Source organism: Labeo rohita, chromosome 7, assembly GCF_022985175.1.
Source record: "Labeo rohita strain BAU-BD-2019 chromosome 7, IGBB_LRoh.1.0, whole genome shotgun sequence".
Classification (NCBI taxonomy): Eukaryota; Metazoa; Chordata; class Actinopteri; order Cypriniformes; family Cyprinidae; genus Labeo; species Labeo rohita.
Window position 1 is genome coordinate 39,773,932 of NC_066875.1, and position 23,103 is coordinate 39,797,034.

At 36.8% G+C, this 23,103-nt stretch overlaps 3 protein-coding genes across 7 annotated transcripts; 1 reads left to right on the forward strand and 2 right to left on the reverse strand.

Annotated features, from left to right (window-relative positions):
* The first annotated feature begins 376 nt into the window (after positions 1–376).
* On the forward strand, positions 377–13,623 carry hacd4 (3-hydroxyacyl-CoA dehydratase 4). 5 transcript variants are annotated; one of them, XR_007828160.1, is made up of 8 exons: positions 377–509; positions 2,981–3,087; positions 3,436–3,563; positions 3,918–4,027; positions 4,240–4,346; positions 5,498–5,632; positions 5,972–10,496; positions 13,500–13,623. XR_007828160.1 is itself a non-coding variant. In XM_051116056.1 (7 exons), exons 1-7 carry the CDS (start codon positions 505–507, stop codon positions 6,052–6,054), a joined length of 675 nt encoding a protein of 224 aa, XP_050972013.1. In that variant the 5' UTR covers positions 377–504; the 3' UTR covers positions 6,055–12,686. The 5 variants fall into 5 exon arrangements, 4 of the variants coding, with proteins under 4 accessions (XP_050972013.1, XP_050972014.1, XP_050972016.1 ...); XM_051116056.1 differs by lacking the exon at positions 13,500–13,623 and having other exon boundaries at positions 5,972–12,686; XM_051116057.1 differs by lacking the exon at positions 13,500–13,623 and having other exon boundaries at positions 420–509; positions 3,027–3,087; positions 5,972–12,686.
* On the reverse strand, positions 7,843–8,607 carry LOC127168911 (secretory phospholipase A2 receptor-like). Its single transcript, XM_051116055.1, has one exon. It carries the CDS (start codon positions 8,605–8,607, stop codon positions 7,843–7,845), a length of 765 nt encoding a protein of 254 aa, XP_050972012.1.
* A 5,482-nt stretch (positions 13,624–19,105) lies between the features above and the next one.
* Positions 19,106–22,319, reverse strand: LOC127167564 (P-selectin). Its single transcript, XM_051113694.1, has 3 exons — positions 22,077–22,319; positions 21,847–21,948; positions 19,106–19,909 (listed from the first exon to the last, which is right to left on the reverse strand). Exons 1-3 carry the CDS (start codon positions 22,317–22,319, stop codon positions 19,106–19,108), a joined length of 1,149 nt encoding a protein of 382 aa, XP_050969651.1.
* Between the last annotated feature and the right edge of the window lie 784 nt (positions 22,320–23,103).

Genomic DNA, 23,103 nt, shown 5'->3' on the forward strand with positions numbered 1-23,103 from the left:
TTACACACCAACATAAACAAGATCTGACAAAGATTGAGGGAGAATTTATGACAGGTAGAACAGAGCTAATAACTGCAGGGAAAGTAGGGCACAGAGAGCAGAACTAAAAACACAGAACAGATTAGACAAGTAACAGTAAATTATTACACGTTTATTTTCTTTATTACGAGTTATTACGAGTTTACACGTTTTATTCACACATGTAAATAAACCATGAAAACAATTTGAGCTATTTTAACAAAAACTAAAAATTTTTTTCCTGAAATGGAAAAATATCATTAGAAGTGTCATTCTATTGCAAGTAAGAAATATAAAAAAGATAACTAAAACATACGCTATGTATGAGCCAAACACACCTTCCCTCTGTAGTGTGTTGGGAAAACCAACAGTTTTAGATCTGCCCTCTGACGTCAGGGGGGGAGTTCTGTGAACGGAACTTCCTCACATATTTGATTTTACCCTTGATGTATTATTTTGTCTCATCACTGCGGAAGCTTGGGAGGAATGAGGTAAATATCAGTATCGTTAAATCGGCCTATATTGTTGACATCATTTAGCGGTCATTCACGTCGATCATTATCGCGCAGCCTCACCCAAAACATTCTGTCCTAAAAATGCACGTGGGGCTTTTTTTCAGCGGTGTTTCATGCATTCGCTGTCGTTTTCCCAGATGCACCGTTACTACAGTGAAAGCGTAGCTTTGTAAAGAAGTTGAAAAAAAAATAAGTTCTAGAACATGACACATTCTGAAAGCTTCTAGGGTGTGTTGACCCAAAACGGAGCTCACTGGAATGGCACGGGGCGCGTTCTAAACAGCAATGCCGGAGACGGTTAATGTGCAGGTGGAATAAAAGGACACCGAGCGTACGGTAACGGTGACGTAAAAGTTGCTTTTAGGTTCTGTTACACTGTCGGGAGTAGATCACAACTGATTAAAACTAGTGAGTATGGTTTTCATTACTTTTCGTTATTGTTTCTAGAGTAAACGGTAGTTTTTGGGATTTGAGTGGAGCGGAGGAGGTATATGTGATCCACACCCGCTTTTGAGTTTTTTTTAACTTCTCCACACTTAAGGAAGTCAAAACAAATGGTTGTGCTATTTAAGCTTCTGTTTAGGCTACGTGAATTGAACATTGTTTTCAAGCGAGATTTTACTATTCAGAATAGTAACCGAGTTAAGTATAGCAACAGTGCGTCGCATTCAATATGACAGTATTTTTTTTTTTTAGGAAAGTAAAATGTAAGAGAAAAAGAAGAACAAGTAGAAAACATAACTAAATTAAGAACAACTTACTGCCATTGTGTGAATAATTTGAAACCATGTAATCCATAAAAAGTAACTGTAATCTGAGTATGACCATTTGAAAAATTGGCCTGCATACATGTGCAGGTAATGTGATATATCACGATAATGAATATGCACCATATTATTATCGTAGACACTCCAGAATACAGCGAGTAATTATTTATTACAAATTATTCTGTGTTTTTTTTTTTACATATTTTATTAGGGATGTAACAATATCAAAATCTCACAGTACGAAAGTATTGTGATATTAAGTCCACAATACAATATTTATTGCAACATTTAAAAAAAAAGGACGAATTAAGAATTGGAAAAAAAATCACATTTTGTATATTTTAAATTTAAAATATTCTATCTAATGCACTTTGAGAGTTGAAAATTAACAACTCCAAAACATGTTCTTAACTAAGAAACCTTAAAGGGGTCATCGGATGCAAAGTTCACTTTTACATGTTGTTTAAACATTAATGTGTGTTGGCAGTGTATGTACAAATCCCTATAATGATATAAATCCATGCAGTGGGTTTTAATTAATCTGTAAAAATAATATCCCCTTTTTCTAAATCGAGCCATTTTCAGATGCCTGTCGTTGTGGCGTCACACCAACAGAGGCCGCTCCCACGATAGTTGATTGACATGAGTGTCTTACCTCAGACCTGTCAGCTGTAATAGTCCAAACTCCATTGTTTCGATGCTGGAGCAGGGATGTAAGTTAGACAGAATTATCTTAGATTGAGCGATTAGGTGTCTACATTTGTTTGTGAAGGGAATGTGCCTCCTGATCTACATAAATGCATCTATGTTCACGCAAATCATTTGTGATCCAGCTTCACCACCAGCAGAAGTGAGTATAAGGTTTTTTTTTAATGAATCTCTGCAATCACCTTTCCTAATAACATGCTAGCAAGTTTTGCGGCTAAACGCGCTAAATGCGGCTAAAGAAATTAGAGCAGCTCGTCACTCCACAGAGAGAAGAGAGGGGCAGGGCGAGCAGAGCTCATTTGCATTTAAAGGAACAATCGCTCAGAATGGGATGATTTTTGCAGAGCTTATTTTGGCAAGGTAAAAAGGGTGTTGTTTTACACAACCATTGAGAATTTTTAACTAAAGTATATTAGAGACTTCTCATTAAGACCCTAAAGAATCATATCAGCTTGTGGAAAATGAGCATCCGATGACCCCTTCAAATCAGAAAAAAAGTCAGTGAATTGAGTTGTCATTCACACTGGTGTTTTCAAAAGCAAACAAATTCGAATATAATAATAATAACAACAACAACAATGACAGTAATAACCATATATTGTGTCAAATCATAATGGCCCAAAAGTTTAAATATATTTTAAAAACTACACTTTTTGCCCTGAAGATCTATTGTTTCATATCGTCATGTGACCACGATAATATCGAGACAGTTTTGTTATCGTGATATTGATCATATTGTTAAATCCCTATTTTCTAGGAATGTTTTCCCTATTAACTGGTTAAAATCAAAGTCTCATGTAAAAAAAGTAATATATTCTAATTAAAGGTACTACATTTTTGAAATCGGATTACATCATTCAGATTACATGTTACAAACCCAGTTACTACCCAGCACTATTTGTAAGAGGACTATATTAAAGATTTCTTTTCATATGCTGCATAACTATTACTGGCAAATGTGATCTTTTGCAGGTTTAGCCTCAGTCTCACATATCTCTTTTCATACAACTTGCTTCAGTTCTGTGGACACACATGGATTTTTGCAAACATGACAGCCAGATTTCTCTCTTTTGGGGAAGGTAAGCAACAGTTATAAGCTTGCTTCTTAAGTATCTGCTCATGTAAACAGTCTGGGATGTTAAACAAACCCACAGTTTATTTACATCTGTACCATTACCCAAGAAGTTGTTAGAGAAATATTCAAGTGGCTGTTAAGAGTTGTGTAACAACCAAAGCAAAGCACTCTTAGGAAAGAGCCCTTGACTTCCACATATATCAGAGCTAAACTTATTACTTCACATTTTTAGTGGATATAATCAAGTAAAATGACTTAAAATATTTCTATGTGAATCTAGACTGTTCTGACTGTGTTTTATTGCATTAATTAATCAACAATCGTCTTCTGATAACTTGTGTTCTGTTTTCAGATGCCCAGGCTGGCACCTTCTATTTTGTGGGCGTTATGATGAGTGCTTGTCAGCTTCTGTCTTTGTTAGAACTATTTCATATTGCAGATGGTTTTGAAGAGTGCAGACTTTTCCCTCGCTTTATGCAGGTAAAATAAAAAGACCATATTTACAGCACTAATGTACAAACCTTGAATCTGCACAGCTGCACCTAAGAAATGTACAAAAGAGCTCGTTTAAACAATTTTTTTTCTCTGTCTTGCTTTTCTTACTTTCAAAAATCTAGTTCCTGTTTTTTGTGATGTAACAAAATATTTCCCCAACTCTGGCCGCAAATGATTATTATTTAGTCAGAGGGAAGTGCATTTTTTTAAAAAGAAAGAAAGAAAGAAAAGAAAGAAAAAACAATGTGTCCATTTTAGAGCTATAGGACCCTACAGTTTTTATGCTACTTGATTTGTATTCACCCTTTATTATTCAATAATGCATTTTTCCCTTTACAGATAATGCAGAGAAATGTCCTTCTGCTTCTCCTCATCAGTCTGGAGGAGTTTCAGAGTAAACCCATTGTGTGTGTGCAGTTTTATCTGTGGAATATACTGGGCCTTCTAAGGTTTGAGTCTTTTATGTTTGCATGCAGACCTCAAGGTCGTTTTTATTCAGATACTCTTTATAATAGCATATATAAAAACTTACCGGTAAATTCACTGTGGTGTCATTATGGGACTTTCAAAAGTGTCTTAAAGTCCTGAAGTAGGTTTTTAAGCAGAGCATTCTGTCTCTAATATTTCGGTTTGTAATATTTTGGTTTGTTTTTTCTTCCAGGTATCCGCATGAGTTATTTTGCCTTATAGGCACACCATATTTTAAAATGCTATGGGTGCATCAAACACTGTCAATCCCAGTGTATTTGCTGTCTGCTGTCACAGAAGGTACAACATGATTATGATTAAAATTATTATGATTCATAGATAAAAAAAAAAAAAAACTTAAATGGCCATCACATAATCTTTCCTAATGCTGTTTGGGGATCAGCTAGCTTTGATAATAAGTTGTCAAAGCAGAATTTTTTGTATTGATAATTTTTATTTTTTTCAAAAGTCTTGCTTATGGTTTCACCTGTTTGCTTGACACTATAGATATATAGGTTAAAATAGTAATAATAATAATACTTCCTATGAAATTGAGATATTCTCCTAAAACTTAAAATGTAATGCCCACATTTTATAATAATAGATAAAAATGAAGTTTTATATCTTTCTGAAAATCTAAAAAAAGTGTGGTTGAGAATATGTTTTGGCTTTTGTCCAGCTTTAGACAAATAGTGTACAATTCTAAAAGTGATTTTTAGAGAAACAAAATCTATCTGTTATATATTTCATAACATAGTTATGCACATAGCGAAACCATGTGCTAAGACTGGTTCATTTATGTTTAGTGAAATTTGAAATTTGGTTAAATTCGTAAGAAATTCTGTTCATATTCATATGTATAAACAGTAGTATGCATATACGACATGAAATATTTTTAAATACTTTGTAAAATAATGTATGTTTCGCATTTTAATAAAGGCAACATGAAAAGAAAATTGACCACAAATAAAAACAAGGAGATTAATTTTAAATGTCTAATTTGAGTCTTGATGTCATCTAAACAATAAAATAATTAATAATGATCAGATAGAACACAAAATAAATCATGCTTTTTTGCTCTGTGCAACAGAGTTTGCTGACTTTAACTTTGCTCTTACACTTCGAATTTTTAAATCTAAAATTGTTGCACAAAATGTTACCACAGCTTTGTCTGGGCCTGCACAAATTGTCTTAATAATTTAATTTAAAATTAAAAGCTGATCTGAGCCAGCCGGAAGTGAGTTAGCACACATATGCTGATGTCAGATGTCTTCAGTGGTTAGTCAGGAAATGTGCTGAGAAAGAATGATCATGCTGCAGCATGCTCAACTGTAATAAAGAGTCACAGCTTATTTCATTCATTACATAAAACTAAAAAAACTCAATTGAGCCTCAGCAGGGCTTTCAGTCACTAACCACATTGTCTTTTTGTCCTCTCTCTATTATTTTAGGAATAAGCATTTCACACATGTTGCTGTACTTGTCAGAGTCCGAAGGAATGGATTCAGTCCAGCTAAAAGTACCTGCATCAAAGTACATTAATTCCCCATACATTCTTATGGGCTGGTTACTTCTTCTTGTATTAGGTAAAATAATCTGATTTTCCATAAAAACCTTACAAATATCTGAATTTCAGTGTATTTGAAACAAATTTCAGACTAAATGACATATTAATTTTTGCAGAAGTTACTTTAACAAACTGTAACCACAGTTGTAGTATATCACATTAACTATGAACATGTTCCACTAATCTTTAACTAGAAAATGTTAAAATACTAAGATATGGTGTTTTTTTTTTATCTAATGCAATGACATTCATACATTCTAGTGTGGCTTAAGTATCTAAATGCATTTATATATGCATACAGTCATGTAAATTTTCAGGAAGCATTTCAGCTGATTGTCTTCATCTCTTTGTTTTGAAGGATCCAGTTTAACATTAATACTCTTGCTGAAGGAAAGGAAGGAGAATCTGGAGAGTTGGGATAAGAAACTGAAGACAGACTAACCCAGAGAAATGATCAGTACAGGTCCTCCCATTCACCAAAGCCAAGTATTTTAATTTTAGGAGTATTATGTTGGAAGCAGAGTGACCTATTATTAAACACAATTATGTTTGTTTGTTTGTTTGTTTGTAATGTTACAATTATGAGTATTTAAACATGTAATTGGTTACAGCAGGAAAAAAACATTTTAACTGAAAAAATGCACATGCAAAAATACAAAAATACAAGCTTCACATTTCTGTTTTTTTTTAAACATCAAAATCATTTTCAGTACCACCTAGTCACAACAATCTTCTGTGATTTTCTTTTTCATTGCATTTAAGCACAGTAGGTACTGCATGCATTTGCATAAGATATTTTTCAAATATTGGTAGCCCATTTAAAACATATGAATAATAAGCTGTATTTTTTTTTAAAAAAACTACAGGATACCTTATTGATAGGCTACAATATTCACCCTTAAGTTGATCAACATTAACAGTGTTTCTGGATTTGCAAGAAACCAAGGTTAAATAGTTAAATATGAAGAGTTCATATGCAAAACCCATCTCGGTCAAAAATGAGATAATGATACTGAGTGAACGCTCTCGACACATATTATACGTCCATCAAATACTTTTACTTCAAACTCACTAAAATCTCAGCCTCAGCCCAATCAGAAGTACTGGTACTTACATAGAAACCTATACATCGGAGCCTGACAGAAATGCATTTTTTAAAGAAAGACATCAGATGGATTTAGAGGCTTTTGCATCTGAACTTTCCATATAATATCTTGCCTTTTATGTTAATTTATATGTGAAGTTGTTTTTTTGCTCACAGATTATTACTAAAAACAGCACACAGCTTAAAGACATTGGTAAACACAACTTATAAAGTAATTTAAATTATTATTATTATTGTCATTAATAAATGTTTAAATCAAATTTACTCTGTTACTCCTAGAAAGCAATTATATGGCTCCTAGAAAGCTCCTAGATGCTCACTAATACTTCCACCAATTAAATAATTCATAAAGAAGAAGATAAATCAGATATAACAGTATAAAATTATATACAATTTTTTAAAAATATTTTTCTTTCACAAATAGGTTTTGAAAATGCACTAATTGGAAATAGCTGTTATGAGAGTGTTCCTAAAATATATATTATGCATTACACAGGTGATAACATTGGCAATATTGTTTTCGCTGCTCACACTTCACTAATTGTGACCCATTAAATATAACTATATAAAAAAAATCACTTTATTTAGTTAGTATAAAATATAAATTTTCATTTTTATTTATTTCTTTATTTTTTGTAATTTTTTTTATTATTACTATTTTTTTTAAATATGAATTTTCAGCATTTTCAACCTAAAATCAGCAAGTTTTTATTTTGGTGAGTTGCCGGTGCATATGCATAAGCATATGCACTGTCTGTTTTGGCCAAATGAAGTGCGTCACTGAATGAAATGTCACAGTTCCAGCAGCACATAGCTTAGATTAATCCTTTCAGTTCATATGGAAATCTTATACAGTATTACAGTCGGTGATTCAGTGTGCATTACCAGCTGTCAACCATGTCGGCACGCAAAAGAGCGACTTATTTTACATGAATGTCTTAAGCTACAGTACTTTCTACTTGGCAAAAACTGGCTATAGCTTGACGAAAACATTATGTCACAGCGTTTGATTTCACCATGATTTTTAGCCATTAAAAGCAATGCAAAGAAAGTAAAAGTTTCTGAAAAGGACACTTGAAGTATCTCCCCCTATAGAATCACATCTGCTGACCTTCTAAGATGAATCAGTTCCATCTTTTTTTCTCCTTGACACAGAGAAAGTTGAGTCTCCGCTCACAGTCTGTAGGTTTACAAACCTTCTGTGTTCTGTCATAAACCCCACAGCGCTGGTTCATGGCAGGGCACTGGAACTCTCCGTCCGAAGACCAGACGTTATAATCGAAACTGACTCCGTTTACCCAAAACCAACCACCAGCTAGAAAGCGCAGGCCGGTCCACAGTTCATCTGTATCAGCTACTGTGCTATTAATCTTCGCTTCTTCCATAATGTCTTCTGAGTTTATTATGGCCAGGTCAGTGTAGTTTTGTCTGCAGTATTCCAGTGCCTCTTCCCATGTGCTTTTCTGATGCACCACAATCAGCTCATAGACCTTCATGCAATAAAACTTGTAATTGTCAGAGCAGTGTTTGTCATGCATTTTAAATGTGTCTTTCCTGATAGCGCCACATGTTTGATTAGAATTATTAGGTTGATTATTCTCCCAAAATGTAATCGTTGCTTCTCCGCCTTCAGACCATATCCATTTGGTAATGTGTGCACTGTCTCTCTGAACTCCGATCCAAAAATACTTTCTATTAATTAAAGAATTGGAAGATAAAACCTGTAAATCTTTCTCTCTGACAGTGGACAGGTCATCATAGTACTGTCTGCAGTACTGCTGTGCATCATTCCATGACACAGTGTGGTTCACGAAAAAGTGATCTCTGTAGACGCTGAAATTCAGCCCAAAGAGGGTCAAAAAAAGCAGCACTGTGACTGAAGCCTTCATGTTCATTTAGATGATTCCCAGTGCAGCAGGAGAATTCTAAATGAATGTGGTATTCATTATTTATTTCAGGATATTATTGACTTGTTACCACACCTCTTTACAAATTTTTGGCATGAACAGACCAATGAAAACCAGGAGCGCTCTGACATTGAGAACGACCTTGACGTATTCTGCCCTTCAGTCACTGCATAAACAAATTTCCTTTCTTTAAAAGCCTACTTAAGGCAAATCAGGTCACTCAGAGAAAGGACATATCTAGAAACGCATTTAAAGCAATTAAGGTTTATGACATTGAAAATGTCAGGAAGAAGACGGGAAAAAAAATAAAGACAACTAATTTTGACTTTTTTAAAATCCAGATAATATCATCTATTCAGTTCTTCACTAGAAGATACATTTGTGAGGGACCCCCTTCTCAAAGTATAGACATTACTTTTTGTTTGACTTTGGTTGTAAAGCAAATTATTAAAATATGTGGAAAGTATTTACTTTGTATTAGATAAATCAGCATATCTTTTTTCTGCTTACAATTTAAAGTCTGTTGAAAGCATTTCATGGAGAATATTATCTTACAGCCCATGGTGAATAAGACAAAGAGGCTCAGTAAGTTTCAAAAATAAGATCATTGTAATTGTAAACCTCAATAAAATAAGCTATTAGTTTAGAGATAATCAATGCTGGCAAATGCTGTAAATGTGCTTCAGATTGATTCACCTTATGTACAAAGTGAGAAAACATTCAGAATAGCTGCAAAGATAAGCGAGATGTGAACTTTTCCAAACTGAAAAACAAATGAGTAGTTCGTTCTTTTACTGGGCAACATTTTTATATGTTCTAGAAATAATATTTAGATTTTTCATAAAATGGTAGGGTTTTGGTAAATGAAACTATTTTTTTTTAATGACAGCTGTAAATTCCTAAACGCAGCAGCACTGACAGATCCAAACGTCACACATTTCAATAAACCTTCATATTTTCAAAAATCCTTTCTTGATCTGCCCTAACTCTAATGCAGTGCTGTCAGATTACCTCATGTCCAATTCACCGGTGAGAAAACATTACAATACAAAGTGCATAATGTATGCATATAACACACATGATATTTTGAAATACTTTTAAATATAAACTAATGTGTTTAACATTTTTATAAAGGCAACATAAAAAGAAAATTGGCCACAAATAAAAACCAATATATTTTTAAGGAGAATAATTTTTAATGTCTAATTTGAGTCCTTATATCCTCTAGAAACAACAAAATAATTAATTGTAACATAAAACATAAAATAAATCATGCTTTTTAATGTTCTTGTTCTTACAGAAGAGAGTTTGCTGACTTTAACATTGCTCTTATATTGTGACAGTACGTTTCCTCTGGCACGTAGCGGAGCAAGCGTTTTCAGTTCATTCCTATTGAAGTTGAGTTTAAATGCTTGTATGGTGCATTATGGGATTGAATGCAGTGCAGAGAAAGCGGTGCGAGCGACCAAGAGCATCAAAAAGATTGGGCATATCTCGATTTGCAAATATCGAGCAAAAAACGCTGGCATTTTGATGTATCTTTCTGTGTGGGCTGTCTCTATAGGCTAAGTTTCATCATTTTGAATTTTAGGTTGTACCAGGATGGCGCCAATAAAGTGTTTAGTTTGCAAACCTCTGTTAAAAGAAGAAGATAAAACGTGGTGTTAAAGCAGACCCCAAAGCAGTGACGGTGTAGTGTTGCCAGCGGACCTGAGCGCAGATTTAACGCTGTAGTTGAAATGCACCGTAAATCTAAAATTGTTTATTGCTGAGTGTTTCTCCTTAAAACTTAAGTTTCCCAAAGGCTGCCCCAGAAACGCAGTTTGAAACAGCCCTTTTTTGCTACGTCACCAACTTCAATAACCAATCACGTCAATGGATAGATTCCTATCATTAGCATGCAAAATACACCAATGGGATTACCAGCACAAAAGCAAAAATTTAAAGGGGTCATATAATACAATTTCACCTTTTTAACTTTTGTTAGTGTGTAATGTAGCTGTGTGAGCATAAACAAAATCTGCAAAGTCACAAAGCTCAAAGTTCAATGCAAATGGAGAAATTTTTAAAGAATATTTTAAAGAATTAGCATAGCATCGCCTACAGAGCATGGCTGTTAAAGGACTACAACAAAATAATTCCTGGTTAATGACATCATACACCCAGATAGCCCCGCCCCCGGGAACATGCAACGAACGGTGCTTAAATGCTGTGCTGCTTAACAAGCGTTAAACATGGACGTGCATACTGTTGGCGTTCTGTATTAAAGCTTTAATCATGATAAAACCGTATATTTAAAGCTAGCATCAGCAGTAGCTTAATAACAACGTATCTAAAAGTATGAGACAACAAACAAAAACAAAGGCCTACCATTAAGAGCTGTGCTTGCACAAGTTCTACACGATCCTCTTCACTAATATCCTCCGCGTCGCATTCAGTCTCAAATTGATAAGCAATATAGACAACTCCATTGTTTACAATACAACCGGAGCGCATGCCGCTGATGAGGGGCGGGACGTTTAGACGCGCACTAAAGGCGGTTTAGCCAATCACAACACACTCGGCCAGCTGACCAATCAGAGCCCATTGCGAACTTCCCAAGTATGTATAACTGCAGACCGTAAATCTCCAAAATGTAATTGTTGCTTTTCTGCCTTCAGACCATATCCATTTGTTATTGTCTGCACTGTCTCTTTGAACTCCAATCCAGAAAAAATTCTGTGTAATTAAAGAAAAACGGTAAGATAAATTCTGTAAATCTTTCTCTCTGACAGTGGACAGGTCATCATAGTACTGCCTGCAGTACTTCTGTGCCTCTTGCCATGACAAAGCGTTGTTCACAAGAAAGTGATCTCTGTAGACGCTGAAATTCAGCCCAAAGAAGGTCAAAAAAAGCAGCACTGTGACTGAAGCCTTCATGTTGATTTAGATGATCCCCAGTGCAGCAGCAGAATTCTGAATAAATGGACCAGGAGCGCTCTGACATTGAGAACGACCTTGACGTATTCGGCCCTTCAGTCACTGCATAAACAAATTTCCTTTCTTTAAAAGCCTACTTAAGGCAAATCAGGTCACTCAGAGAAAGGACATATCTAGAAACGCATTTAAAGCAATTAAGGTTTATGATATTGAAAATGCCTGGAAGAAGACGGAAAAAAAATAAAGACGACTAATTCTGACTTTTTTAAAATCCAGATAATATCATCTATTCAGTTCTTCACTAGAAGATACATTTGTGAGGGACCCCCTTCTCAAAGTATAGACATTACTTTTTGTTTGACTTAATATTGTCATGGTTGTAAAGCAAATGATTAAAATATGTGGAAAGTATTTACTTTGTATTAGGTAAATCAGCATATCTTTTTTTCTGCTTACAATTAAAGCATAATTACAGCACTTTTTTTACAATAAAAGTCTGCTGAAAGCATTTCATGGAGAATATTATCTTACGGCACATGGTGAATAAGACAAAGAGGCTCAGTAAGTTTCAAAAATAAGATCATTGTAATTGTAAACCTCAATAAAATAAGCTATTAGTTTAGAGATAATCAATGCTGGCAAATGCTGTAAATGTGCTTCAGATTGATTCACCTTATGTACAAAGTGAGAAAACGTTCAAAATAGCTGCAAAGATAAGCGAGATGTGAACTTTTCCAAACAGAAAAACAAATGAGTAGTTCATTCTTTTACTGGGCAACATTTTTATATGTTCTAGAAATAATATTTAGATTTTTCATAAAATGGTAGGGTTTTGGTGAATGAAACAATTTTTTTTAATGACAGCTGTAAATTCCTAAAGGCAGCAGCACTGACAGATCCAAACGTCACACATTTCAAGAAACCTTCATATTTTCAAAAATCCTTTCTTGATCTGCCCTAACTCTAATGCAGTGCTGTCAGATTACCTCATGTCCAATTCACCGGTGAGAAAACATTACAATACAAAGCGCATAATGTATGCATATAACACACATGATATTTTGAAATACTTTTAAATATAAACTAATGTGTTTAACGTTTTTATAAAGGCAACATAAAAAGAAAATTGGCCACAAATAAAAACTAATATTTTTTTAAAGAGAATAATTTTTAATGCCTAATTTGAGTCCTTATGTCCTCTAGAAACAACAAAATAAAGAATCATAACATAAAACATGAAATAAATCATGCTTTTTAATGTTCTTGTTCTTACAGAAGAGAGTTTACTGACTTTAACATTGCTCTTATATTGTGACAGTACGTTTCCTCTGGCATGTAGGCGAGCAAGCGTTTTCAGTTCATTCCTATTGAAGTTGAGTTTAAATGCTTGTATGGTGCATTATGGGATTAAAAGCAGTGCAGAGAACACGGTGCGAGCGACCGAGAGCATCAAAAAGATTGGGCATATCTCGATTTGCAAATATCGAGCAAAAAACGCTGGCATTTTGATGTATCTTTCTGTGTGGGCTGTCTCTATAGGCTAAGTTTCATCATTTTGAATTTTAGGTTGTACCAGGATGGCGCCAATAAAGTGTTTAGTTTGCAAACCTCTGTTAAAAGAAGAAGATAAAACGTGGTGTTAAAGCAGACCCCAAAGCAAAGTAGTGTTGCCAGCAGAACTGAGCACAGATTTAACGCTGTAGTGGAAATGCACCGTAAATCTAAAATTGTTGCACAAAACGTTGCCACAGCCCTGTAGTGAAAATCAAGCTTTTAACATTGTTTATTTGTCTGTGGTTTTTAATATGCTTTTTAGACAAACCATGTGCCAATCCATTAATTAACACTATTGCTGAGTATTTCTTCTTAAAACTTAAGTTTCCCAAAGGCTGCCCCAGAAACACAGTTTGAAACAGCCCTTTTTTGCTACGTCACCAACTTCAATAACCAATCAGGTCAATGGATAGATTCCTATCACTAGCATGCAAAATACACTAATGGGATTACCAGCACAAAAGCAAAAATTTAAAGGGGTCGTATAATACAATTTCACCTTTTTAACTTTTGTTAGTGTGTAATGTAGCTGTGTGAGCATAAACAAAATCTGCAAAGTAGGGCTGCACGATTAATCGAATGCGTTTATGAGGTGCGCTTAGTCAGTAAAGCCGGTACTTTGATTAGTGGTAAAGCTCTATCACGTGCGTTCAGCTGGAGCAGCAATTAATACACAGAGCCGTAAATCACTGACAAGCTACGCCAAATCGCGCTCATAATCGAATGCGATTCATCTGCGATTATGAGCGTGATTTGGCGTAGCTTGCCAGTGGTTTACGGCTCTGTGTATTAATTGCCGCTCCAGCTGAACGCACCTGATGGAGCTATAAGGTGCGTTCACGCCATATCGGAATTCCTGTAATTATGAGATTCCAACTTGTAACAAGCGTTCACGTCCTCGTAGAACTCGCAATTACAACTTGTGAACTGGGAGTCTTCTGAGAGCTATGACTTGTACCATATGACCAACATAGGCTCTGTTTAGGCATTGATAGCGTTGCCATAAAAAAAACATAATTCCGTGTCTGAGGACGTGAACACCTCAGAGTAGAACGTCACATGTTGTCATCTCGAAATTACGGTAATTACGATATAGCGTGAACGCAGCATTACTACTAATCAAAGTACCGGCTTTACTGATTAAGCGCGCCTCATAAACGCATTCGATTAAACGTGCAGCCCTACTGCAAAGTCACAAAGCTCAAAGTTCAATGCAAATGGAGAAATTTTTAAAGAATCTTTTAAAGAATTTGCATAGCATCGCCTACAGAGCATGGTAAAGGACTACAACAAAATAATTCCGGGTTAATGACATCATACACCCAGATAACCCCGCCCCCGGGAACATGCAGCGAAGGGTGCTTAAATGCTGCATTGCTTAACAAGCGTTAAACATGGACGTGCATACTGTTGGCATTCTGTATTAAAGCTTTAATCATGATAAAACCGTATATTTAAAGCTAGCTTCAGCAGTAGCTTAATAACAACGTATCTAAAAGTATGAGACAACAACAAACAAAAACATAGGCCTACCATTAAGAGCTGTGCTTACGATCCTCTTCACTAATATCCTCCGCGTCTCATTCAGTCTCAAATTGATAAGCAATATAGACAACTCCATTGTTTACAATACAACCGGAGCACATGCCGCTGATGAGGGGCGGGACGTTTAGACGCGTACTAAAGGCGGTTTAGCCAATCACAACACACTCGGCCAGCTGACCAATCAGAGCCCATTGCGAACTTCCCAAGTATGTATAACTGCAGACCGTAGATCTCCAAATGGGGGCGGATACTCCAAAAGTGAGCAGAAGCTCCAAAATGGGGCGGGGTTTCATCGCGCAAAGACCCTCACCATTGGCTCTGGCTTCAGCCAATTGTTATTGACTTACGTTTCAAAATAAAAATGTTATAAATTAAACATTGTTTCTATTTGTTTTAAAATAAAGCTAAATATGCTACATAAATAAATATGCTCAGTGAGAGCAGAGCCCAAAGCTCGTAGCCAGTGGTGTTCGGACTGGAGTTAAAACCTCTGCTTAATGATATAAACAGGAATCCCCACAAGCCGTCACAGCACAGCACAGGGGAAAGGTTTTATTCTAGTGCTTTGTTTTAAGAAACAGGGGCATCCGTGACTTGAAATTCACAGGGTAGGAGGGTGTAGAGACACTGAGTGTAACTAAAAAGGTACATTGTCCGGTGAGGTCCGGTTGGGGAGTTACGGAACGGCCCAGCGATCTCATAACGCATAATTTTATTAACTGTTTATCCACCACACTATTCAGCGCCAATCCCACCGTGCAGTCAATTTTACCGGTTAAGGTTAGGGTCAGGTGTGGGGTAGGCTTAGGGGTCAGCATTATTTGTAGCATAGTGTAGGAAATCAGCACTGTGATTGACACAACCAGTAAAATCATCTTTAGAATCAGCTTTGGGGCAGAGTTTGCGCAGAAGTGGATTAAGGGGAAATTTGTGCATGCGTGTCATGTGCCAGTCTGTCAATGGGAAGAAGCCACGCCCTATTTTGGAGCTCCCACCCCGTTTTGGAGTTCCCGCCCCCATTTGGAGATCTCCAGGCTGCAGTTATACCCTTCTCAACTTGTGAGGGAGGGCCTTCACAGAAACAGGAAATCAACTGGCCGTTTTTATGCTAGCTGAAAAGCAGTGTAAAATAAAGGTAAATATTTGAAAAATAATGCGATTTTTAAAAAACGAAGCATGAAGACATGATGATTTGCATCTCACCAGCACAATCAAGCCTTCGAAAAGATCCATTAGACCACTCCTTTAAATAGAACATTCCATGGAGCATACAGAGCATTAAATAGGGCAAAAACCACTAGCCGCTAACTGCTAGAGTTAGGCTACATGGGGCTGGGGCTGGGGGGGGGTCCTGGACCTCCCATAAGCATTAAGGGACCCCCCATAACACCCAAAAAAAAAATACCTGGTGGGGGGGGGGGTCCCCTAGTTTTTCAATAAAAAATATAATACTTAAAACATAAAACTAATGAAAATGGAAATGAAAAGATTCGATTGCTGTGTTAAATTTAGACCTGCTCGCGTTAAATCATATTTTATTTCTACGCGTTTTTACAGCGTTGCGCGTTATAACCAATCACACACGACCCTGTTGCGTTTAGAATGCAGTGGCCAATCAGAGGCGCCCAGAACAGTCATTGCTGAAACCTGGAGCTTTGTTCAGATTGAACTCGCGAATTCCCTCATCATAAGCAACAAAGTGCAGATGTACGAAATATGTAAGAAAGAAATTTATTTATCATACAGTATATGGACAGCTTCATTGATTATAAGAGGAGTTATGAGTGCTTAAACGCTAGCTAGACTGACTGTGCTCATTTAGAGTGCGTTCTTTCACTGCGAGATTCAGTCTAATAAAATGCATTTTCCCAAAATTCAGGATATGGGAGTCGAATATTTCATACAGTTAATCAATATCACAGGAAGAGTGTTTTTTTTGTGAAAAAACACAAATGTTCACAAATATTGATTTTATACAACAGTTCAATAAACCAGAAGATATTATTAAAAAACTTATGTTATAAACACAATATAGCCTATTTTTGCTCAAAAATCATTCCAAACACAGCCACTGCACTGTTTTGCGTCTCTAAACAACTTGACGGTATTTTGTTCCTGAAGGAATCAACCGTTTTTAATGATTCGGTTCAATCGCAATGACTCACTTATTAATTGTGACTTACAGACACCTACTTAAATTACCTTTTCATTTTTTTAAAAAATAATTTTAAATATCAGCATTCAACGTTTTAGGATTAAAACGTCTGGTTAGGGGAACCCCCCAATAGCTTTGACACAATTCGAACACTGGTTTTAAGGGATACAATTTTTGTCTACAGGGGGATTTAAAGAACTTAATGTGAAATTGAAAGCTGATCCAATCCAGCCGGAATTGAGTTAGCATACTTGTCTTATGGAGAATGTAAGCTGGATGTACATTATCCCACTTATCACATGGCTACTTGCCACAAAACTAAATAATTAGACATGAAATACTGATCTGAGTTCAAAAATTTTAACGCAAAGCTTCTGTGAAGAAAGCAGTTACTAGCAAGTGGCAAGTTCAAAATAGATGGCATTTCACCACATGAATATTTATGGTGATAAAAGACATTGATTTAAGATGAAACCATTTTAAAATCTTACCAGTTTGTTAGTTTTTACAATCCATTACAATCCTCACAAAATGGTAGCAGCTGTCCGCAATACCAGGATGGCATAATTAATTGTACACAGAATATTGATCTTGAAATATTGATTGTGAAATCAAATGGCTTTAGAGGTTAGTCAGGAAATGTGTTGAGAAAGAATGATCAAGTTGATAAAAACCTGCTGTGATTTTCTTTTTCATTTTGTTTAATCACAGGATACACAACTTCGAACAACATATACAAGCCATATTTCAAATAATAATATTGTAGGTACTGCATGCCTTTGCACAAGTTATTTTACAAATGTTCGCAGTCCAATTTAAACTCACAGAAAATTAGCTGTATCTTTTAAAAAAATTTGTAGCCAGCCTCAAAACATCTGTCTATCTTAAAAGTGAATTGCGTGAGATTGCATACATTATGATAGGCTACCATACTCAGCATTAACTTTATCAGCATTAACAGTGTTTCTGGACTTTCACTCTGTTACTCCAAGAAAGCAATTATATGGTGTCAGAACTCCTAGGTGCTCACAAACACTTCCGATAATGAAATGATTCCATAAGGAGATAAATCATATATAACATAGTACAATATAGTATATACTACAAAGAATCTAAACTTTATTTTTCACAAAGAAGTTTTGAAAATGTACTAATTGAAAATATATGTTACAAGAGCGTTTGCAAAAACAGATGTATTGTGCATTACACAGGAGAAAATGCTGGGAGGGGTGCACATAAGTTTTTCAGTCTGGAGGTTTGGTTAAAATAATTAATAACAGTATTATTACACTTTATTTATTTAATAAAAAAAAACAAAAAAAACAAAATAAACTAATTAATAAATAAAGTGTGATAATACCATTATATTTTAAAATAAAAAAGTGAGTATTTCATAAAAAAAATATTTTTTAGAGTACACTTTAAAAATGCAATGGTAATATATACATTTTTATAATTTTATATTTATTTAATTTATTACTTTGTGATTTTTTTTATATGAATTTTCAACATTTTCAAACCTAAAATGTTTTTATTTTGGCGGTACACAAGTGTATGTGCTGTCCGTTTTAGCTGAATAAAACTTTTAGTTCCAGCAGCAACTAGATTTATTCTTGCAGTTCAAATGGAAATACAGTATTACAGTCAGTCGATCTAAAATGGTGATTGTGCATTAACAGCTGTCAACCATGTCAGTACGCAAATGAGTGAGTTATTTTCCCAGTGCATTGTTTTATTTTGGTCGCATATGTGCACGGCAGCAAAATTGGTTTGGTGCTCACACTGCACATAGTGTGACCCATTAAACTCTAAAAAATAAAATAATTAATAATAGTATTATTGTACTTTATTTAGTTTTTTAAAAAATAAAATAAACAGCAAAAACCAGCAAATTTTTATTTTGGCGGGTTGCCGGTACGTAAGTGTACACGCTGTCTGCTTTAGCGAATGAAGCACGTCACTGAATGAAATGGCACAGTTCCAGCAGCACATAGCTTAAATGTATCTTTTCAGTTTAAATGGAAATCTTATACAGTATTACAGTCAGGCAATTTAAATCTGTAATTCGGTGTGTGTGTGATTTTATGAGCAATTTTTTTTTTACATTTACATTGTTTTACATAAATGTTATAAGCTACAGTACTTTCTATCTGGCTAAAGCTGGCTATAGATTTAGGAAAACGTTATGTCACAGAGTATGATTTCGTCATTAAAAGCAATGCAAAGAAAGTAAATGTTTCTGAAAAGGACACCTGAAGAAACTCCCCCTATAGAATCACATCTGCTGACCTTCTAAGATGAATCGGTTCAATCTTCTCTTTTCTCCTTGACACAGAGAAAGTTGAGTCTCCGCTCACAGTCTGTAGGTTTACAAACCCTCTGTGTTCTGTCATAAACCCCACAGCGCTGGTTCATGGCAGGGCACTGGAGCTCTCCATCTCCATCTGAAGACCAGACGTTATAATCGAAACTGTCTCCGTTTACCCAAAACCAATCACCAGCTAGAAAGCGCAGGCCGGTCCACAGTTCATCTGTATCAGCTACTGTGCTATTGATCTTTGCTTCTTCCATAATGTCTTCTGAGTTTATTATGGCCAGGTCAGTGTAGTTTTGTCTGCAGTATTCCAGTGCCTCTTCCCATGTGCTTTTCTGATGCACCACAATCAGCTCATAGACCTTCATGCAATAAAACTCGTAATTGTCAGAGCAGTGTTTGTCATGCATTTTAAATGTGTCTTTATTGATAGCGCCACATTTTTGAGTATAATCATTAGGTTGATAATCCTCCCAAAATGTAATTGTTGCTTTTCCGCCTTCAGACCATATCCATTTGGTAATGTCTGGGCTGACTCTCTGAACTCCGATCCAAAAATACTTTCCTTTAATTAAAGAATTGGAAGATAAAACCTGTAAATCTTTCTCTCTGACAGTGGACAGGTCATCATAGTACTGTCTGCAGTACTGCTGTGCATCATTCCATGACACAGTGTTGTTCACGAAAAAGTGATCTCTGTAGATGCTGACATTCAAGCCAAAAAGGCTCAAAAAAAGCAGCACTGTGACTGAAGCCTTCGTGTCCATCTGGATGATCTTCAGCGCAGCAGCAGAATTCTGAATGAATGTGGAATTCTCCTTTTATTTCAGGATATTGTTGACTTGTTACCACACCTTTTCACAAATTTCTGGCATGAACAGTCCAATGAAAACCAGGACCACTTTGACACTGAGAATGACCTTAACGTGTTCAGCCCTTCAGTCACTGCATAAACAAATTTATTTTCTTTAAAAGCCTACTTAAAGCAAATCAGGTCACTCAGAGAAAGGACATATCTAGAAACGCATTTAAAGCAATTAAGGTATATGACATTGGAAATGTCAGGAAGAGGCAAAAAAATAAAGACGACTAATTTTTATTTTTAAAATCCAGATAATATCACCTGTTCAGTTCTTCACTAGAAGTTACAGTATCTTACAAATGTGAGTACACCCATCACATTTCAGCAACGTTTTTAGTATATCTTCTTAAGGAACAATATTATAGAAATTAAACTTATTTTATATAAATATTTATGTAATAAATATTATATATTTTTAGAGTTGTCAATGTGCAACTTGTATAGCAGTGTATATTTACTGTCCCCTGAAAATAACTCAACATACAGCTATTGTCAAAATAGCTGGCAACAAAGGTGAGTACACCCTAAGTGATAACAGCACTATGTCATTTAACTATGCAAAGCCACATGTCCTGTTCATCATGTTCATGTTTTTGTTTGTTTGACAGGACCATACAAAGTTGTGTATCTTGTATTAGAGCAGTTAAAATGGTGCTTTGAGTACAATTCTCTCATACTGACCACTGGATGTTCAACAAGGCACCTCATGGCAAAGAACTCTCTGAAGATTTGAGAATTAAAATTGTTGCTCTCCACACAGGTGGCCTAGGCTATAAGAGGTTCAGTAACAACCTGAAACTGAGTTACAGTACTGTGGCCAGGGTGATACAGAGGTTTTCCAAGACGCGATCCATTTGGAATAGGCCTCGCAAGGGTCGATCAACGAAGTTGAGTGCTCGTTCTGTGCATCAGGTGCAGAACCTGGCTCCAAAAAACAGATGCATGAGTGCTGCCAGCATTGCTTTAGAGGTTGCAGAAGTAGAATGTCCGCTTGTCAGTGCTCAGACCATACGCTGCACACTGCAACAAGTCGGTTTGCATTGGCGTCATCCGAGAAGGACGCCTCCTTTGAAGCTGGCTTACAAGAAAGCCAGCAAACAGTTTGCTGAAGACAACCTGTCCAAGAGAATGAATTACTGGAACCATGTCCTATGGTCTGATGAGACTAAGATAAACTTGTAACTTGATAAACTCTGTCTACATTATCTGTCTACAAATCATAACTCTAAGAAATAACGCTGACTACATACAGTATGGACTTAAAATAATGAAGCGTTATTTCAAGGATTTTAATTTAAATACAACAAGCGATCTAATAACAGTGTAACGTGGGGTTTGGGTTTTGTTCACGTTCATGTTTTCATGTCTTTTATTTTGAAGTTTTGCCATGTTCCTTGTTTGTGTCTTGCTTCCCTTGCCCTCTTGTATTCCTGTCATTGGTTCCACTGTTCTATGTGTCATGTTCTCATTGGTTGTTCAAGTCATGTGTCATGTTTCTCATTGGTTGGTTTGTATCATGTGACCCCCCATTGTTTGGTATAAGTAGCCCTCATGTTCCCATTGTTCCTTGTTGGTAGTGCAACGCTTATGGATGCAAGCTGCCGTTAAACTCCAAAGAAGAAGAAGAAGAAGATTATTCCTTGTGTATTGAAATGTAAACCTGCTGTTGGTGAGTCTGTGTTATAAGTCTGTTCATGCCTAGTCAAGTTTGTTCAAGTCAAGTCATCAAGTCATTACTGGATTATGTTTGGATTTTGGATGTTCACGCCTGGATTTAAATAAAATTGCACTTGGGTTCATCACAACTCGCCTTCAGTTGGACTAATTGTTACAGAATACACGACAGCTATCATGAACCCAGCAGTATCTCACCTCCTCTGCCTTCGTCAAGGCGACAGGGCTATAGAGGAGTATGTCGAGGATTTTTGTGGATTGTGTCGTCTTGTTGGTTTTAATGATGTGGTACCCAAGCTCCTGCTTATGCAAAGGAACTCTCATGGCAAAGAACTCTCTGAAGATTTGAGAATTAGAATTGTTGCTCTCCACAAAGGTGGCCTAGGCTATAAGAGGTTCAGTAACAACCTGAAACTGAGTTACAGTACTGTGGCCAGGGTCATACAGAAGTTTTCCAAGACGGGTTCCATTTGGAGTAGAATGTCCGCTTTGTTCCATTTGAAGTAGAATGTCCGCTTGTCAGTGCTCAGACCATACGCTGCACACTGCAACAAGTCGGTTTGCATTGGCGTCATCCGAGAAGGAAGCCTCCTTTGAAGCTGACTTACAAGAAAGCCAGCAAACAGTTTGCTGAAGACAGCCTGTCCAAGAGAATGAATTACTGGAACCATGTCCTATGGTCCTGCTGATGCAGAGCTTGGGCCAAGACTGAAAAAACTAATGGCCGTCGCCATTTTGAGCGTGTGGGCTGCACACTTCACTCTAGAGGCCTCGTCTGCTCCAGAGGCCTCGTCTGATCTCCCAGAGCCATGCCATGTCATGACTCCCAGTGTGATGGCGGTCACCATTTGTGATGGCGGTCACTCCAGAGGCCTCGTCTGTCCACGAGTCTGCACCAGAGGCCTCGTCTGTCCACGAGTCTGCACCAGAAGCCTTGTCTGTGCACGAGTCTGCTCCAAAGGCCTCGTCTCACCATGAGACTGCGCCAGTGCCCCCAGAGGTGGCAGCTCTGGCTGTAGAACCTCCTAAAGGGGCAGCGTTTCCCTATGGACTCTCTGCCTGTCCTGTCACGGCCATGGAGGCCATTCATGAACTCGCTCTGCTCCATGATCCAGTCCTGCCTAATCCACTTTGGTGGATCCCTGCTTGGCTGTACTGGTCGCCTGTTTCTCTGTGGGGATTTATACTCCCTGCTCTGCCTGCCCCGCCATGGCTCCCTGCTCTGCCTGCTCCGCCATGGCTCCCTGCTCTGCCTGCCCCGCCATGGTGGACTTCTGATTCATGGTCCAGGCCCACCATATCTCCACTGCCAAGGTCTGCCTTTGCCCCATGATCCCGATCCTGTTCCCCTGTATGGGCCTGGCCCTCCGTACCTTCCCCTGTTTGCCTCAGCTCCACCCTCCTGGACTTTGGGGTTTGGGTTTTGTATTGGGCGTCTGGAGCCGCCCTTAGAGG

Coding starts and splice junctions, on each gene's coding strand:
- hacd4 (XM_051116056.1), top strand. Junction 3,088..3,435: donor ATTTCTCTCTTTTGGGGAAG/GTAAGCAACAGT, acceptor TTCTGTTTTCAG/ATGCCCAGGCTGGCACCTTC. Junction 5,633..5,971: donor GTTACTTCTTCTTGTATTAG/GTAAAATAATCT, acceptor TTTGTTTTGAAG/GATCCAGTTTAACATTAATA.
- LOC127168911 (XM_051116055.1), bottom strand. CDS start 8,607: ATGAAGGCTTCAGTCACAGTGCTGCTTTTTTTGACCCTCTTTGGGCTG.
- LOC127167564 (XM_051113694.1), bottom strand. CDS start 22,319: ATGGTTCCAGTAATTCATTCTCTTGGACAGGCTGTCTTCAGCAAACTG. Junction 21,949..22,076: donor TCTGTATGACCCTGGCCACA/GTACTGTAACTC, acceptor TTGCATAAGCAG/GAGCTTGGGTACCACATCAT. Junction 19,910..21,846: donor CCTTGACGAAGGCAGAGGAG/GTGAGATACTGC, acceptor ACATTCATTCAG/AATTCTGCTGCTGCGCTGAA.